Genomic DNA, 18,745 nt, shown 5'->3' with positions numbered 1-18,745 from the left:
CAATAGCTCTAAATCCAGTGCAACATCAGCAGACAAAACATGTTTCATTTCAGTCAGTACGCGGGGCATTCAATATCATCATAGATTGAATAGCACAGGCAGAATACCGCAAAGTGAAAGAAAATTTTTTTTTGCAAGACTGATTAATGTTGAATCTCATTAAAATAAATAAACGATTTAAGGCATCCAATTTTATAATTTGCTTTACATTTTACATGCTGTTTACATTCACAACAAACGTAATAGATGATTACATTTTGAGTTTCCTAATTCTTTATTATATTTTTAAAAGATGTGTTTGTAATAAATTATGATAACTCGAAATGTGGGGAATATAAACTTTGTTCTTCCCAAATATGGGGATTTTAACCGTGATTTTTGGGGATTTTGAACAATTGGCATTGGCAACGCTGGTTGTGTTACTAAAATGTCAAATTTCTGCCACAAGTATTAGAAGAAATAAAGGACCTTTGTATAGATGACAGTGATATTCGAAAAAACATTCAATCGTTACTCTTAAGAAAAAACTTATTTAAACCAATATGTGACTTTATATCTAACACTGTGAACGAAATTTAAAGTGTTTTCGTTTTACTTTCTAAGTGTTATATTTTCGTTATGAAAGTTATTATTTCTGAGCCGTGAAAAACCAAAAAAAAAAACTAAAATGTCACTATAAACACAAACTATAAATTAGAAAAATATATTAACATTGAAAGAAAAAAGTTTTATTTATAAGATAGGAAAAAAAAAATTGACGATTTGGCTTGATCATTTATTCCGATGCCGTAAAACTAATATTAAAAAAAAATATATATATATATTATCAAATGTCACTTCATTTTATTAGCGTCAGTGGGGTTTATGTTGGCGTTTCTTTCGTTCTTGACAAAAACTTATTATTATCTTAGTCAAATAGCTAAATTTCATCTTTAGACCTAAAGATGAATCGGCGGAGAGCGTATGATGAGGAGGACGGGTATGGTTAGTATTTGTATAAGATTTCATAGGTTATACATTCTGGATCCGTAGATCCAGTGTCAACTGATATTTCATGATTTTAGAGCGATTGCACCGAAAGAGACGTCGTGTATCTGAGAACCAAGAGATAGAGGATCGTTTGGAATCATTGATTCTAAGAGTTGGCGAAAAAAGCAGTTCCAGTTTGGAAAGTAACCTAGAAGGTCTAGCCAGCGTTCTTGAAGCTGATTTGAGCACATTTCGCGTCAAGATACTTCGTATCCTAACAGAATGTGCCATTCGAATGCCGGAAAAATGTACTATCTATGCTACACTGGTTGGTTTACTGAATGCCAAAAACTACAACTTCGGCGGTGAATTCGTTGACTATATTGTGAAGACTTTCAAGGAAAATTTGAAAATTGGTAAATGGAACGCAGCCCGGTATTGCCTTCGTTTTATATCTGACTTGGTAAATTGCCATGTGCTGGCTGCATCATCTCTTTTGACTCTTCTTGAAACATTGGTAGATTGTGCCAATGAGGATGGAGTACCGCAAGTTAGAAGAGACTGGTTTGTTTTTGCTGTACTATCCACCCTTCCTTGGGTGGGTCGAGAGCTGTATGAGAAGAAGGAATCTCAACTTGACCACTTACTTGTAACCATTGAAGTATTCCTCAACAAGAGAAGCAAGAAACACTGGCCAGCCTTAAAAGTCTGGTCTGCAGACACTCCTCATCCACAGGAGGAGCACCTAGATTGCCTCTGGGCACAGATTAAGAAGTTAAGGCAGGATAATTGGTCAGAGAAGCATATCCCGAGGCCTTACCTGGCCTTTGATTCTGTTCTTTGTGAAGCTTTGCAGCATACACTACCAAGTATTCAGGTAAATATTATGTATCATAATTATATTTTATATTGTCACTAGCTGACAACTGCATAAAATTCTAAAGCAATCACTCAATAAATTGAATAAGTAACACTTTCACATATATTTCGACTTGATATATCATAACTTTTTCCAACAATATTCATTTGAATAGCATCGTAAAATCGTATTTGAAAAATGGTAGTGTAAAAGTGAGGTTATTATTCACCTATACTTCTATGACATGCTTATGGTTGCATAGTGCTGTTTGAAAAAAAACATTCCGTTCAATCAATTAAAGTTTAGTAATCGATTATTAAATAGAACATTACAATCGCAATCGATGAGTATCTTAATGTAAGGATTTGAAGGAGGATTTAAATTGAAATTTTAAATATGCTTATTTAGGTTATGTAAGGACAACCGCTAGTATGACTCAATTGAACAAATTGATTCATTCAATTAATTAATCAATTTGTAGTTGGCATTACCATTCGCCATCACTAAACCGTATATGGTCACATCAGTGACTTGTTTGTTTACTTTTTGTTAAATATTGATTGAAACGAAGTATAGTATTATTTTTTATTTTACAAGCATCCAATAAGAAATATGTTTTAAAGCAAATTGTGACATTCTTGAACAAAATGTTTATTAATTCCACAAAATACACACACTGGTGAACGAAGCGAGCATAATATACACGTACTAATTCATTGTGTAAATTGTTGCAAAATTATTCTATTTAGACTTACTTTGTTAACCAACTTCAAAAAAAGGAGGAGAGAAAAATTGTTGAATCATCAATTTGTATGTATTTTTGAACCAATTTTGTGGTAAACTAAGGGAAAGAATCTGGTTTCGCGCACTTTCCAGTAACCAATGTCAATAAAACTTGGCAAAAATATGTAAATTCCATGATTTTTGAGGTTTTTTTTTTTTTATAAAAAAGTTATATAAAACATTATCATTGACATTAACATCACCAAAACACTTCCGTGACCGTCAGGATGGTTGGCGCCCGTCGCATCTGGCACTGAGTGTATATTCAAGAATTGCTACCTATTTGCTACTATTTGCTACCTTTTCTAAATAATTGCTACCTTCAATATATTATGAGAAATTAAAAAAAATATTGACCAGCCATTTTTTCAGCATGAAGGGAGCAGATTTTCCAGAAGTATGTATTACCAATAATTGCTACCTATTTGCTACTTTCACGAATTAAAGGTACACGCTTCTTATCTACATATGTTAATAAAATTTAACCAATTAAAAATTTTACGAAGAAGTGCCTGATTAAAATAAAAAAGCAAAAGTTTTTTTTTTGTTTGTTGTTTTTTTTGTTGTTGGCTCTACTTTGTAAAATTTTCAATCATTTATGTTTTTTTAACTAATGTAGATAGGAAGAATATACCATTAATTCGTGAAAGTAGCAAATAGGTAGTAATTATTGGTAATACATACTTCTGGAAAATCTGCTCCCTTCATGCTGAACAAAGTGGCGACCAACCATCCTGACGTCAGAATGGCTGGTCAATTAGTTAGAGAAGGTAGCAAACAGGTAGTAATTCTCGAATATACACTCCAGTGCCAGATGCGACATGCGACCAGCCATCCTGACGGTCACAGCACTAACAACGTGTCTTGCAAAGGATATTTTGTAATGTACAAATCTCAGTCAGTTTAGAAAAAAATTATGATCATCTTTTAAATTATAATCTTATAAATTGAGCGTAATACTCCACTAATTATTAATATTTCAGCCTCCACCACACAATGACGGTGATACATATCCAATGCCGCGTGTTATATTCCGAATGTTTGATTACACCGACTGTCCTGATGGCCCTGTTTTGCCAGGAGCTCACTCTGTTGAAAGATTCCTCATTGAAGAACATCTCCACAACATTGTTGAAGCATATCACTTAGAACGGAAAGAATGTGCTGCACAACTACTCTGTTTTCCTTACAAAGGAAAGATACCATTGGAATATTGCATTGTAGAAGTCATATTTGCAGAATTATTCAACCTGCCTAGACCGCGGTATTTGGAAATTTGTTATGGATCTATACTGATTGAGCTGTGCAAATTGCAACCGTCTACAATACCTCAAGTGTTGGCTCAAGCAACTGAGATCCTTTTTATGAGATGTGATACTATGAATATTGCTTGTTTTGACAGGTTAGTATATCCAAGTATCATTTTATACAATGTTGTGATATGATTAGAAATTAAAATAATTGTTTATTCAAAATCGCGATTGCTTACTTAGCTTACTTATTCAGCTAACTATTTTATTTTTGTTCTGAATTTAGTCTAATAAAAATATTTAATATCAAAAGGATGTAGGTAGTAATTGTCTACATTATTTTCTGTCCTTTCAGATTTGTGAACTGGTTTGCTTACCATTTGAGTAACTTCCAGTATAGATGGACTTGGGAGGATTGGGAGACAGCAACGCAACTCGACCCTGACCATCCTAAACCTAGGTTCATCAGAGAAGTGCTCCACAAGTGTCTAAGGTTTGAGCTCCCTTTAAATTTTTGGATTATTAATGAATACATATTTTGTTATACACGCGTGTTACACGCGGGAAATATACATATAAATTACTGTTTTTGCAGATTGTCTTATCACACAAGAATTAAAGACATGATGCCAGATTCCTTTGCTGCATTTGTGCCTCTCAAACCAGAACCCATCTACAAGTATTCTATGGAGGGAGCAGGTATGAAAACACTAAAAAAATTGTATTTATTTATTATTAGTTATTGTAGTTATAAAAATTTTATTTCCACCTTATGTCTACACTAAACTAGGCACTGAAATATTTACACACGGGTAACATAAAAGTCTTATTAAATCTATAGGAAATGTGCATGTTGAATGAACAAGAGGATTTTTTTTAAATAAATAAATGCTTTAAAATTATTTGTATTGTAAACTCAATGACAGACCGAGTTAATGGCGGACCTTGATATATTTAGCACTTATTTGCGACATGCTAGGAAGCATGAGTCCTTTTTCATTGACAACAAAACTCTTGGGGAATTAGTGAGTGAGATCAATGCAGGAGTTAATTTAAAGCTGTGTTGTATATTAAGTTGCTAAGAATTAATCTACTCCATAGCTAATAGTTCTAGTAGACCATAGGGTCGGTCGCGATAATCATCATCAGCATCAGTATGCCTTTGTCTGGGGGCCCCTTGGTGTTCCCATTTGTCAATAGGTGATTCGTCGTCATCGTCTAGACTAAGACTTGAGTCGACGTCATCGTCTTCGTATTCGTCGTGATTTGCATGTTTTCGATCCTTGTCGAGTGAATCCAAGAAGTCTTGTAAATCGTCATCTAGTTTGACGAAATGTGACTGATTTTCACTGTCTTGCTGATCGAAATCAGCTAATCTAGGATTTTTCGCAGATGGGGCATCATTACTAGTCAAGCTTTGTATTAGTTCTTCCAGAATACCAGATGTCGATTCGCTTCGAGAATTGTTATCTTCTAATACTGTCTTTTTATCGGTACTGTTATCTGATTCAAGTACATTTGGTGAAACTACAATTGGTAAATCTGTGGTCGATGAGTCAAGAAGTTTTTTCTTTTGACATTTTGTTAAATTTTTCTGCATGGTTTGTGTTGTGGTTATCTGTTCTGTTGTATAAGAGTCAACTTCAAATATTTCATTATTTTCGCTTGACTCGTCGCTGCGCGTTGAAGACGATGATTGACTGACAATGAATTCTCTTTGTTCATTGTCGTCTCCTTCATTGTTTTGGTCGTCCTCAACATCGTCGATATCGTCATTCTCGGCATCAACGTCCTCATTATTTTCATCGAGTTCTTCTTTTTTATATTGTGATGACATTGAATCTCTGCTTACGTGTTCTTCATAATGAGGCGTTGTACTTAGAGGTTGCACACTTAGAGACATGTTCTTATCATCATGGAGCAAATTATGTTTTCTGTCGTTAAGTTTATTTGATGGTGTTACGTGGCTCTGGAAATTAGACCCTTTCCTTCGTGGTGGAAATGCGCTCGGTAACGTCGATAGTGTTTTAGTCGATATACCTAATGAACTCCACTTGTCATGATTAACAGATGTACCTTTATGTAATAATGTGGATTGTCGGAATCGGTTTGTAATTTTTGGTTGTGGTGTAAAGGAAGATGCGTCAATTTTTTCTGTCGTCGGTGTTTCGGTGGAAGTAGGTTTAGTGGTTGTTTTTGTTATGCTGTATATGGGACTGGTGGAATTTGGAGTTGTCGATGTGTTGTTGATTTTTGTTGTCGTCCTTTCCGTAGTACTTCTGGCTGGGTTCATCGTAGCTGCTGAACTTGCTTGTGGCGTCAAGTCGAGTGTTGTTTTGTGTTTTTCTGGTGATTGCGTTGTTGTTGTCGTTGTAACTCGTTTATGCTTTTTTACTTTATCAGGTTGAGTAAATTTTGGTGGTGGACGTGTTCGTTTTCTTGGCTTAACCGTAGTAGATGTTGTGGTTGATGTCGTTTCCTCCTCCACCTCCACCGCTTCTGTGGAAATTGAGGTACGTCTCCTCGTAACTGTTGATGTTTCTGTAGTAGACGATGAGTTGTGGGTAGAACTTTCTGTGGTTTCAGCTTTCTCTTTTTGAGAAGCCATGGGAGTAGTTTTAGAGAAGGCATTCATCAAATTGGCCCATGTGATGTCAGGCTCAGCCTCTCCCTCAAAATTGGCATTTCCCGTTATTATATCCGGTGTATTAGTAGTCAACTGTGACTTTATATTTTCATGTTTTTTTGGCGGTTTTTTACTTTTTGTATAATTTTTTTGGGTCGGAGTAATAACAGTAGTGCTAGATGTGGTGTTCCTTTCAGTGTGTTTAGTGTGCTCAGTTGTACTAGGAGTGTTAGTAGTGTCCTTATAATTCCACGTGATGGGCCTAAACGCAGTTTCCTTAAATGGATCTGGTTCAGAAAATTGTTGCATATCTAAAACTTGGGGACTTGGGCGGAAGTCTGTCGGTCTAGATATCTTATAAGGCTTCACTTTAAGCTTAAGTGGCGGCATTGGCTTAAATGGTTTTTTGTCCATTGTCACAAATATGCCTGGAGGTGCATTGTACACTGGCGGTCTGACGTGATCTGGCAAGTAATTTATTTTTATCGGTCCAGGTCTCGGTCTAGTAATAGGTTTACCCGTTACTATTTCCGGTACTCTCGTTGCGCTTTCGGTCGCTTCTTGTGTAGTTTTTTCGTATTCGTCTGTGTTATTACTAGATGCAACTGGTGTAGGTAAAACAGCAGGTTTCGTTGTCAAAGCGGGCTTGCCTAATAGCGCGTGCACATGCTCGGGAGGAGTTGAGTGTGGATTACTAAAGGAAGCCCCTACAGATTCAGTCTCTAAGTAATGGGGTTTTGGCCCATATGCATATGGGGGTGGTGGAATAGGACGGCTGTATTTATATGTATTTTGTTTATAAGGATAGGTCAGTCTTTTCTGTTGGTCACTGGGAGAACCTACATATCCTGCTTTTGAGTATGCAGAGTATGGTGATTGACTATGGGCAGGGCCATGAGGTCCGTATGGAGGGTTATAAGGTATTATTTTCCTGTGCCTTGGAGGTATGTATTCATCATCTTCGTCAGAAAATAACGATGAAAATAGTCTTTGTAGTCCGTTTTTATACTGGCGCCCTTCATTGAGTGCTGTATACGGTGGAGATATATTTCTGTGGAACCACACTACTCTTTGTGGTCTATGGTTTGTATGAACAACTTTACGATCCTCTTGAGGCATATCGACTACTATTTCTGGCGTAGATTCTCTGACGGTGAAAGTTCTTACAATATTTGCGTGAGGTTTCCGTTTCTCTTTTTGTAACTGAGACACTACAAAGAAAGTGAGTTCATAGTGATACTTCCCTGGTAAAGTTTCCACCTCTCGCTGTCGGACTCGTTTAACTGACCATATTGCCTTGATGCCCTTCTTACACTTATCGTCCGTGCATTTCTCCTTATCTAAATCGTCCTCGGTAAAACGAAAACGACCATTTTCCTGCATTAACCGACCTTTTGCTATTATGGTGACGTCACCCTGAGTTACGAAGTCTTCGGTCTCTATTCGGTTGAACGGTGCTGTCTTTATTTTGTCCCAAAGATCACGATCATCGTTTTCGGATGCGGCATAGGAGATAGGTTTGCTATCTGGTGCTGTGGCATCTCCTTTGGCAATAAGCTCGTCAATTTTGTCGCGGACTAGTGTGAGATAAACGCTGTGTCGCAAGGCATCCTCCCAGTAGCGCGCGGGCATAGCGACTTGTGTTGCTTTCGGTAATGCGCTGTTTGCCTCCTCATGACTCCGGGAGTCGCGCACCTCGTGCCACTCATTCAGCGGAATGGGTGTCGGTCTGAAGTCATCGTCCGCCGAACTTCCTTCTCTTACCTGTAAAGTAAAGTAAACAGCAAAATGTCACATGTCTTTACTAACGAATGTTAATTATGATTAGAATTATACACCGCGTAAAAAATTGCGTTCGAAAGTAAAATATAATGCAGGGGAAAGTGGCTTGGCGTGCTGAGTGGGTTGCGTGTCTTACGAGACAACCCCCGGATCGAGTTTCCAATCGACTTATTCCGAATAAATTTCTTTGTGTCCGTTGCTGTGTTTATAATAACCGAGAATAATAGAATGAAACCGATTATAAGTATTTTATTAAAATGTCTTGGCTCAAGTTATTATGACCAGTTTGATAATGTTTATTGAGACTTGCAGCATACGCATTTGTGTACATTTTATTGAAATCAAATAATTACAACATAAAAAATCTAACAGCCCTTTGAACTGCATTTATGTGTGTCGAAACTAATCCATACATACAATGGTTTATCTAAATCCATATAAAATAATTGAGTACAAAATTACGGTTGTGAAACTCCCACGAGACGGTGGGTTGCTTCACATCGCGAAGGCTGGGTATTCTTTACGCGATTGTAAAGTTAACATGCGGTAATTTAACGCCTACGCCAGATTGAAAGCTTTCAGGTGGAAAGATGCTATCAGGGCTTTGCTGTCTTTCGATCGGTCCCTTATTATACGGTCGGTACATTATTGCTTTTTTTATTATTAGCATAATTTTAATTTCTCATAAATTCATTTATTGGCTATTCATGTTTGTATCGTGCCGCAATGAGGCTAATGTTGTTACGAAACACTATAATCACTCGCTTATAGTCCCCTCGGCCATTTTCAGGAAAACACTCACAACAAGTTCTATACTTTTTTTCCATTTATTATTCAAAACAAAATCATTTACAATGGTTCTTTAGTCTAACCTGCCCACTGTAATCCCTTTAACGGATTCATGCGTAGGCTACAGTCATTGCATGGGATAATGTGCTTTCTTTTTAGAATAAATATTAAATTTTAGAAAAACGTATTTAAAGAAAGAAATTACAATAAATAATAATATTTTAAATTTGATGTTACGTACACTGGTATATTAGTAAAATCTCGGGTCTTTAACTTTTTTATTTTAGGTGTAATTTGAAAGTAAAAAAAGTGTCTCTTCAAATTCAATGATCAATGAGTTAATTCCAACCAATGAAGATTTGTCGAGTGATTGGAGGTTGATTTAACGTTTATGTAAAAACCGTAAATCTAGCAGAAATATTTTCTGCTTTGTCACAAAATCTAGAAAAATATGCGTTTAGTTTAATTTCGATTATTATCAGTAAAGGTTGAGTAAGTTGCAGTTAAGATAATATGTTGGTACTGGGTACTTGATGTAACGAGCTGGTGTCCGCAACTCGACGCCAAGACGCGTGTTAAAAGGCGTTAATTTAAGGTTTACTTTATTTCTAATTTTTATTATTTAAATATAATCGTTTCTATATTATATTCTCATTTTTTTGTTCCATTTAACGCCGGTGTGTACAGTTTTGACCTTGATACCTAGGCGCAAAGTAAAATTTTCGAATGAATTAAACAAAATAGCTTCTTGCGATTAATGAGTTTGTATTTGAATTTGCGTTAGTTTCATTAAGTGAGACATTGGCCTCCATTCCAGCTTTGTTTATCTGTTTCCCAGGCAAGTAGAGCATTCGCTTAGATTATATCTGCACTCTTTGCGACGAATGCAATGAACATTATGGTTTACGTGAAATGAATTACATGACTTGGTACCTTAGTGTCGACGACAAGACGGTAGTAGATTGAAATGTAAATTGAGACTATTATAGTCTGCCTTTTTCGAAGACGGAGTAGAATGACCTTTGTGGGGTTGCCAGTTTTCAAAACATTTAAAATAGTCGTATGATTGTTATCGATAGTTTTATCGGTAGATTGTGAAAGAATCCCGAAAATGTCTGAATTGTGAACGTTACGACTTCCTAATGATTACTAATTGCGTTATTGCCTTCTTCGTTCATATTTTGACACTAGTATCAAAAGAAAATTTTTGTTCATACACATTTTAACAAGAATATGAGAATCTGATTATCTATATTGAATGAAAAACTTTAAAATATGTCCCCTCTTTGTATTTTTAATAAACATAATTCTAAATACAGTATATGTATTTATAAAGTCACAAAATTGACAATTCAACTTTACTTACAAATTAACACAAGTCCAGCAATTGGACGAATAATAGGCCGATGTTGATTCAAATGAAACAAATTTGAGTATTTATTGCACGCGTAACCAACATGCAGTACATACCATATGTATCGACTGCAATCACTAGCTTCTTGTAAGCGGGCAACACTTTTTCCCAATCAACTGCCATTTACTCCATATTCAAAATAGACCATCGAGTATATAATGAAAAAGACAAACTATAGAACGCTGGGTGTGCTAAATTTAGCGCGTATTAGGCAACTTTAAAAAAATCACACGACTGCTGCGAAACCAAAAGGAGAGTTCTGATTTAAGCAGCGCACGTATGTGTAAATGTTCAACTGTTCTACATTATAAGTATCTACAATGTTCTCATAAAGTTTAGATAAAGCATAGAATACTAGAAGTCCTCGTTGCATACCCCGCGTTAACCATAAGCTCAATAAAAATGGTTTGTGAATATATTGTAAAATGTTGTGTGTAAATGATGAGTGATTTGTAGCATGTTACTAGCACAATTTAGAAACTTGACGCATTTAGTTTGTCAAGTGATCGACTATCTCAGGGTTTCCTAACCTTTTCCTATTCATGGACCCTTCTCAAAATATCAAAGAACCTACGGGCCCTTTCCGAAAAGATAAAATACCAGGTTTGGCTTTTACTAGCTTATATAATTTGCGATTAATCTTTATTTCATTACATATGAATAGTTAGTGCGACGGTTGCTATTCTATTATGTTGGGTAGGCTCGCCACAGACCCCGGCGTTCATTATACGGACATGTACCACATCCACACTTGACATGTGGTCCATGGACCACAGGTTAAGAAACCCTGGACTATCTACTTACTATTTATATAGCAATTGCCAATCGGGATCTCCATTATTAATATCACCATAAAGTTCACTTTAGTACATATTGTTACAAAATAAGTAAAACTGAAATTGCGTTTAATGAATAGGTTAGTTACCCGATAGCTATTATTGAATTTACTTTTATTATGGAGGCGAATTCTGCACCGTGTGAATCCCTACATGTAGGTAACATTCGCAATGAATTTTGAACAGCCGTTTGGTCTACAGAGATATCGGACGTATTCATATTTGTCTAATTATTTTAAAAATTAACATTAATTAATTCAACTTAGTTCAGATTTGGATCCGACAACTTCTTATGTTGTGTTTTAGATTATATGTAGTGTATTTTGTATTGTTATTATTGTATACTGTTATGTTTATATTTATTGGCTGAACCACTTTTATTATAGTCAACTCTCGCACCGTAAAAGTTATTGATGAATATACTGAACGTAGCCCTAAAGGGATGCCAGCAAATAAATTAGAATGCTGTATCATTTTAAAAAGTGTGCGTAGTTTTTGTTGTTTAAAAGATTAAATAATGATTTCACCTAGAAAGAAATGCATACAGTAAAAAATGATTACCGTTACACTCACGTCCAAATGCACATTTGTGCAATAACGCTCATAAGTAATGTAATGCCTCTTTAAGTAACTTCGTATCTCAAATTTTTCTTCTAATTAGGGTAGTATTATAGTTGAAGTCATGTTAAATTTAGAGAACATTGCTGTATGAGAGAAAGAAAGAGAACATTGTAGTACAAAGTAAATGAAAAGAAAACGAGAGTGTTATTTGAAGTTAGGCGCTACGGTCCGTGCGCAAGTGGGTCTAGATCGCGAGAGCCATAAGCGAGTAGAAAAAGTGATAATACGTTGTAAATGATGTAATCGTTGTAACAATAAGGCGCTTTATATATCGCACACTGGCTTCATCAATGACACAACTCAAACATTGCAAATGTGGTCGGTAAAAAAGTGGCGGTATGTTTGTCGCCTAATCTCTAGTCTAAATAAAAGCTACAATTTATCAAACTCCCTATACAATTACCACAATACTCACTCCAAAAGGGCCTATATACCTAACTATATAATTTTAATAATAATCGACGTGAGGTTTTACATTAAGGAAATAAAGGTGATGTGTGATTTATGGGCACGTCTTCTCGTTTCAACAATGTTGATGGTAGTGATGACGGATAAAACAAACGTAAGAATAGTGAAGGAAAAGGAATTCGAGAACGATTCAAAATTTAAAAACTAAGTGGCCAGGGACCAGAAAAGAGGACAAAATGGTGGGATAACGATGAAGGAAGGCAGCATCGTCACATGTTTTCGAATAAGAACCGTACCAGTGTTACTGACATTTGATGACAGACTGATAATGTATAATGTTGTCTTAATTTTTTATTTTACGGAAAAGCAGGGAGATGTCCCAAAAACAAAAAAAAATACTAATGAATTTGCTGAAGCCTATGTGCGACATGTAGCATTTGTTTTGAAATTTGTTGTATTTTGGAATTATTATGTTAGGGAAATGGTAAAATTGTCATTTTTGTAGCAGTGAAAAAGTTCGTCCAGGGAAGTTCTGCCGCCAAGCAGTAATGTGACCATTACTGCGTTTCGGTTTTGAAGGGTAAGGGGTGTTGGTGAAATTACAGGCACATGGGACTTCTTGACCTGTGTCTGTGACGGGCGCAGTGGCAGTGCCCCTCAGATCTTTGCGATTTAAAGCTCTGAGCGACACTGCACCTGTTATGGACAGGCGTGTTGTTTATCACCAAGCGTACTAATTTTTCGTTCCATCACTTTGTATCATGAAAAAAAAAGTTAATGTATGTCCATTCCTTTTGTGTGCAAATTTGTACCGCGCTGAAATTACTATAGCCGTTATTTCTTTCGGTCACCGATTTGAATGACCGAAATTAACATAACAATATCTAACACGACATTATCCCATCCACACAAGTCTACGACTAGATTTCAGAATTAAGGCTTTTAAGGTGCATTAAGTCATAACACTGACTCCTAAACAATTAAAACCGAACGCGGTTTCTTATAAATTTTGTTGGAACCATTACGACTACTTTATCTGCATGAAACTTTACTATATTAGAGACATGAATCGCGTATTTAGCATTAGAGAGAAATTATGAAAATTATTGCGGCACAAAAGATATTCGTTCATCTGAAAATAAATGACAACACAAGTTTGTTTATATCTAACACTTGCCTGTTTTCTATTGTTACTATTCACTAACATTTAATCTTGTCACACGATGACATAAAGTTGGAGAAATTGTTTGTCTTTCACATAATTATTGATACAAAGCATTAATTGTGGCAAAAATGTTTCCTGACTTCTTCCACTACTGTGCTGAAGGGATAAATGACGACCAAACGGTTTGAAGCACATTGGATAGCGACCCACATCGACTTCCCTGGCTATAACTCAGGCTAATATAAAGAAGGGTTGAAACAATAATATTACTGAGCTACATTCGAAAGTAATATAATAATAATAATTAGTGTTGCGCCCCAATTATCAGCACGTATTCGTACGTCTATAGCTGATGTACGTCTTTAGCTGACGGTATCAGCGGTGCACTGCGTCGTTCTTATCTGCATTACACTACTGTTGCACGGTCCATAGTATACGGAAGCACAGTGCGGATAGGTTTATTTCAGTTGGCCACCACCCGCTGAATTCCGGTGGAAAATGCAACAATACAAAATTAAGTTCATCTACCGCCCCTTATGCGATTGCTACTCGCGTAATTAGGGTAGCCAGTTCATCTACCGCCCCTTATGCGGTCGCTACCCGCGTAATTAGGGTAGCCAGGCCTTAAAACGGTATAGACGGTCGTTTGGGTAAAAAAGCCCGACACCCTATATTTTAAAGATTTTATGAGTTTTAACGCAATAACTTTTTAAAATATAAAACCAGGCTTTTTTGATAATTCATCAAAAAATCTCAAATTGTAATAAGTAAGTAAAATTGAATTAAACACCTGATTTATTCAATTTTATTGTTATTTTTATTATTAATAATCTATCTAGCCAAATTAAAGAAAACAAAATAAAAGTTGGTCAAATATCAAAAGCTGAACAATTTGGACCGTCTAATTTGACCGAATACGTATCCAAAAAGTCTACTATGCCAGTATTATCCAGACGCCTGGCAACGCTACGCTAAATTATGTGACATCTTTGTTGTCGTTATTTTGATGTTTAAATTAAACAACAAACTGGTATATCATTTAAGTACAGTACAACTACTCTCTACCAACTTACTTTTTACTACCTATTCGGGAGTTAAATTTTGTGATCGAGCTCCTGTTCGCTATTTTCACATAATTTATGAATTATGGATTTCTTCGAGCCTATTATAATTAAGTATAGAACGCAGAACTCACATTACTGTTTGGTAAAAATAGGTAAGGTGGTAGTACTTCCATGGTCGATCTCTGCTACTGCTAAGAAAGACACTTTCAATGTTTTATACTTTATTCTAGTAGGAATCACAATTTTGTGCGATTTCATGTAAAAGTTTGTCGACAATTGGATTTCAACTCACATTGAATGAGTTTTGAATTCTTTTACATTTGCACTTCCGAGGTTATATACAAAATTATTGATAAGACGTGCTGCCCAGTAGTAGCGATTTGTGGGACATAATGATGGGCTCTAGAAATTTTGCGATATCAGAGGCCACCTCTAAGCCGAAATTTCATCAATGAAATGATGATCAAATTTCGACAAAATTTTGACAAATGATTGATCATTCGCGCAACATACAAGTTTTTCAATGTTTATTTAGGAGTTATTTGAGTGAGTATATGTATTTATATTAGCGTGAATAAAATGAATGAAATATTACTACGGTACTTTAAAATTATTTGAAAACAGTCGTTACGTCCCGCCCTCCGATGAGCACAGGTGATCTGACAGACGCAGTACATTTTAATGGATATTTATATGTACACACATGTTTGGAAATACTTTATTGTCCCAAAATTATATGTAATGACAGTTAGTTAAAAGTGTCAAAGAGAGAGGTTCCCAAACTTTTTTGGCTTTTCTAATAATGAATTTGTTTACGATGCATCAAGTTCGAATGTGCGTTTGACAGTTGACACTGTGCTAGTGGGAACCTTAAAAGAATATATGTTATGTTTGTAGATACATTTATCTAACCGAATATCTTGTTTGTTGTGAAATGTTTGAGTTAACTTGTTTGTTTGTTTGTTTGCTTGTTTAAGGTACTTAAGGTACTTCATAGGTAATTTATAATGTCTATTATAAGAAAGTATTATGTATTTACATAGATACTAATTTGCGAAATGTGGATAATTTCATTTATGGAAAGCCAGAATTCTGGTCACCACCTGCCTAAATGCGTTCCACTCTTATCAATTCATCAATGTAGGAATCATTGGGTGTACAAAATTTAATAGTAAAGAGTTCTGTTAAGGATCTGTTTGCGTGCTGTAAGTAATGCAATGCCTACTTATTTATAACTTTTCGCAATCACTCAATCGTCTCAAATGAGTGATCTTAAAGCATTCGCGAATTCCTTCGCTCATTTATGAATAGCATCTTAAGAGATATTTTCTCTAGATGATATTATCGCTCTTAACATGTCTGTCAGAAATAATTGATCTCAAAAGACGTTCGTTAAAGTCCATATAAATTAACGTTGTGCGCGTATTTATTGAATAACTATAAATATTATATAAATAATGTTCGATCGTCACAGTCACCAGTAAAATGTTAATAGGTGCAGTTTTAAAAATTGAATTGTTGCGTTTTTACGATTTCATTTTAGTGTTAAAAGAGAACTGAGCTTAAGGCTAGGCTACGAAGTTTTTATTGTACCCAAAAACTGTTAAAAACTAATATAATAATTTTACACAAATATGTAGATTTGTATATCACAGACGTACATTTTAAGTGTACAATTTAGACGTATCTAATTGTTTTAATATCGCAGGAATTATTAATTTATTGACACGGTTGATACAATAGCAGTAGTAATGAGTGTTTACGTGTAATATTTTTTATTACTATTATAAAATACTTACAATTAAGGTAAAGAACAAACAAATAAGTGCGGATCGCATTGTAGTTCACTACACAGCACAACACGTTTGAACGACTGCAAAAGGCGTGTGTTATTAACGCGTGCGGCGCGGGCGCACCGTGCTACGCGAACTGAGAATTGCTACGCAAAACTCGTACTGCCTGCTTCTCTTAACTGGAGGGAGGAAACTACGGCCACCACTGTCTACTCAGTACTGAAATTATTGTATGCCGTGAATAATACAACGTATTCAGTATTGTTGGCGAAGTTTGAAACCTGCAAAATCCTGCTTAACCCCAACATCTTCAATAAATTGAAGACTATGTGACACATTGCAGAACTTAACCAGTAATTTTATAAAAAAAAAAATTGGTGTTTCTCGGCGAGTAATTAAAATTTTCTGTCGATTCACCGCTCATTATAGAAATATATTTACTTATATAAAATATGTAAACACCCTTATTCGCCTACTCTGTATAAGAATTAACAAACGAAAAATACAAATGTATAAGAAGTAATTCTTATTGTAAAAATTATTTTCTAGTTTTGAAGTTTTTTCTCAACATTAAAAGAAATGACGTTACACAGGCGTAAACTTATTACAACCGTGTGGAGTTGCAATACAGAAGATTTTATCTGGAGTCGTTGCACCATGTAATGTGCTCAACGGATTGCAACGTGCATTAAGGAACTGTCGTAACCTCCTTCCGTGATATTTGATACGATAAATAAGCGCTATAAGGGTAATAAACAAAAAATATTACCTACAGCTCAAAGTGCGAGAAACCGTTAAAAGTTTCACACAAGTTTTGAAGGTCTGTGAACATGTGAAGTTTTCTCTGTCTGCACTGTCTGAGAAGGTATTCAGATACCTGACTCGATTCCTAAAACCATATTTTGAATACCTCAGATTTGGCAAATCCGATCCGATTTTAGTTTATTCCAATTTTTTGCCAGTCAATATCCTGGCGCCCTCTTGTAGGCACACGATCAAAATGGAATAGGTACTTTCAGTTATATTTTCCTCAGCGATCGAAAATTCGTGTGCAAATGGTGCAATTATAAATGATGTTGCAATAACCGCTTTACTTCGCTTGCGTCGCGAGGGACGTAGGCTCTTTGGAGGCGTTGCGAGTAAAAAAGCTAAAACTCTGCGCTTGTGTGTTCCCTGCACCATAAATAAAGCCGGCCCTGGACATACAATTTATAACAACGAACATCGGATCAATTTCAGCACCTCCTCTGAGTGTGTACTATATGTATATACATAAATAGAAACATATTCATAATATAATTGATCATCATCATCTCAGCCCGTTAACACCCACTGCCTCCTCTTTTGCACACCAGCTCAGTCGGTCCTGTGCGAATCTCATCCACAATCTTCCGGCCACCCCGACGATATCGTCTGACCATCTAGCAGGTCTGCTTTAAGGACGTCTCGCTCCTACCGGGTACCACTCAGTGACCGCCTTGGTCTATCGGTCGTTATCCCGGGTAGCGACGTATCCTGCCCATCTCCATTTTAGGCTCGCGATCCGCATACCGACGTCTATGATTTTTGTTCGCTATCGTATCTCCACTTTGGGTATACGGTATATGGCGCGCTCCATTGCCCTTTGAGCCACTCTGATTTTGTGCATGTATTCCTTTATCGCCATAATTGATAAATTCGTATCATTATTTAAGCATACGATATCCGCTGAAAAACATGCACAAGTGAAATCCTATCGCGTGCATACTTTCCATCTCGCGCACTTTTCGCCGTTTTTGCTGGCTGTCATTGCGGAACGCTCGACGCGCAATGCATGCGCACTATTGCGCACCTATTTACTTTATGACCATTTACGTACGGTTAAGCTAAAGATTTATTATTCATTAATTATGCCGGAAAGCATTAAATCCAAAGACATTTTAATTTGACAGCGGAATACAAGAATTCTTTTTGTAAAACGTTTTTTACAGGACATTGAAATGAAAATTGTGGATTTATAAAATTGTAGAGTTAGAAAAAGTTTAGTACATTGTTTGCCTTTAAATGTACATATTGTCATTTTCAATTGCTATGTAACACAAACCCACATGGGGTGCGTGTTGATATTTTATTTTTCTATAACCTGGAATTCAAAACTCAATATTAATTAGACATATTTACCCACTGCATTTTAGTTAAAAATTTTTGCTGCTTTTTCCAGCTCTATTAATTGATGCATTTTCATTAGCCGCACATTATGCCTTTGCGGTTTTTAAAATATGTAGAACGCTAAATATACTGTTATGAATGTTGTCACATGCGTGTTGCGCGTGGTTGGCTAGTAAACTTATCCGCCTTTCATGTCGTCACTATTGTTTCATATTCTCTAGCGTTACACGAGTAAATA

General features: G+C 35.9%; 2 protein-coding genes across 2 annotated transcripts; one reads left to right on the top strand and one right to left on the bottom strand.

Annotated features, from left to right (window-relative positions):
• The first annotated feature begins 869 nt into the window (after positions 1-869).
• Positions 870-4,646, top strand: LOC113234625 (nuclear cap-binding protein subunit 1). Its single transcript, XM_026469983.1, has 5 exons — positions 870-984; positions 1,065-1,846; positions 3,595-4,013; positions 4,217-4,354; positions 4,457-4,646. The coding sequence occupies exons 1-5, from the start codon at positions 945-947 to the stop codon at positions 4,644-4,646; spliced, it is 1,569 nt and encodes a 522-aa protein (XP_026325768.1). The 5' UTR covers positions 870-944.
• Positions 4,647-4,666: 20 nt separating this feature from the next.
• Positions 4,667-16,497, bottom strand: LOC113234624 (cell wall protein RBR3-like). The gene is made up of 2 exons (XM_026469982.1): positions 16,366-16,497; positions 4,667-8,251 (listed from the first exon to the last, which is right to left on the bottom strand). Exons 1-2 carry the CDS (start codon positions 16,402-16,404, stop codon positions 4,952-4,954), a joined length of 3,339 nt encoding a protein of 1,112 aa, XP_026325767.1. The 5' UTR covers positions 16,405-16,497; the 3' UTR covers positions 4,667-4,951.
• Positions 16,498-18,745: the final 2,248 nt, after the last annotated feature.

Source organism: Hyposmocoma kahamanoa, unplaced genomic scaffold, assembly GCF_003589595.1.
Source record: "Hyposmocoma kahamanoa isolate Upper Pololo Valley unplaced genomic scaffold, ASM358959v1 86, whole genome shotgun sequence".
In the NCBI taxonomy this organism is placed as follows: domain Eukaryota; kingdom Metazoa; phylum Arthropoda; class Insecta; order Lepidoptera; family Cosmopterigidae; genus Hyposmocoma; species Hyposmocoma kahamanoa.
This window is presented reverse-complemented; position numbering and strand designations above follow the sequence as displayed.

Bases quoted from the DNA above. Each gene is read 5' to 3' on its own strand.
- LOC113234624 (XM_026469982.1), bottom strand. From the start codon at position 16,404: ATGCGATCCGCACTTATTTGTTTGTTCTTTACCTTAATT. The intron at 8,252-16,365 runs GTAAGTATTTTA...TTTACTTTACAG, and splicing joins GTTTGTTCTTTACCTTAATT to GTAAGAGAAGGAAGTTCGGC.
- LOC113234625 (XM_026469983.1), top strand. From the start codon at position 945: ATGAATCGGCGGAGAGCGTATGATGAGGAGGACGGGTATG. The intron at 985-1,064 runs GTTAGTATTTGT...TCATGATTTTAG, and splicing joins TGATGAGGAGGACGGGTATG to AGCGATTGCACCGAAAGAGA. The intron at 4,014-4,216 runs GTTAGTATATCC...CTGTCCTTTCAG, and splicing joins AATATTGCTTGTTTTGACAG to ATTTGTGAACTGGTTTGCTT.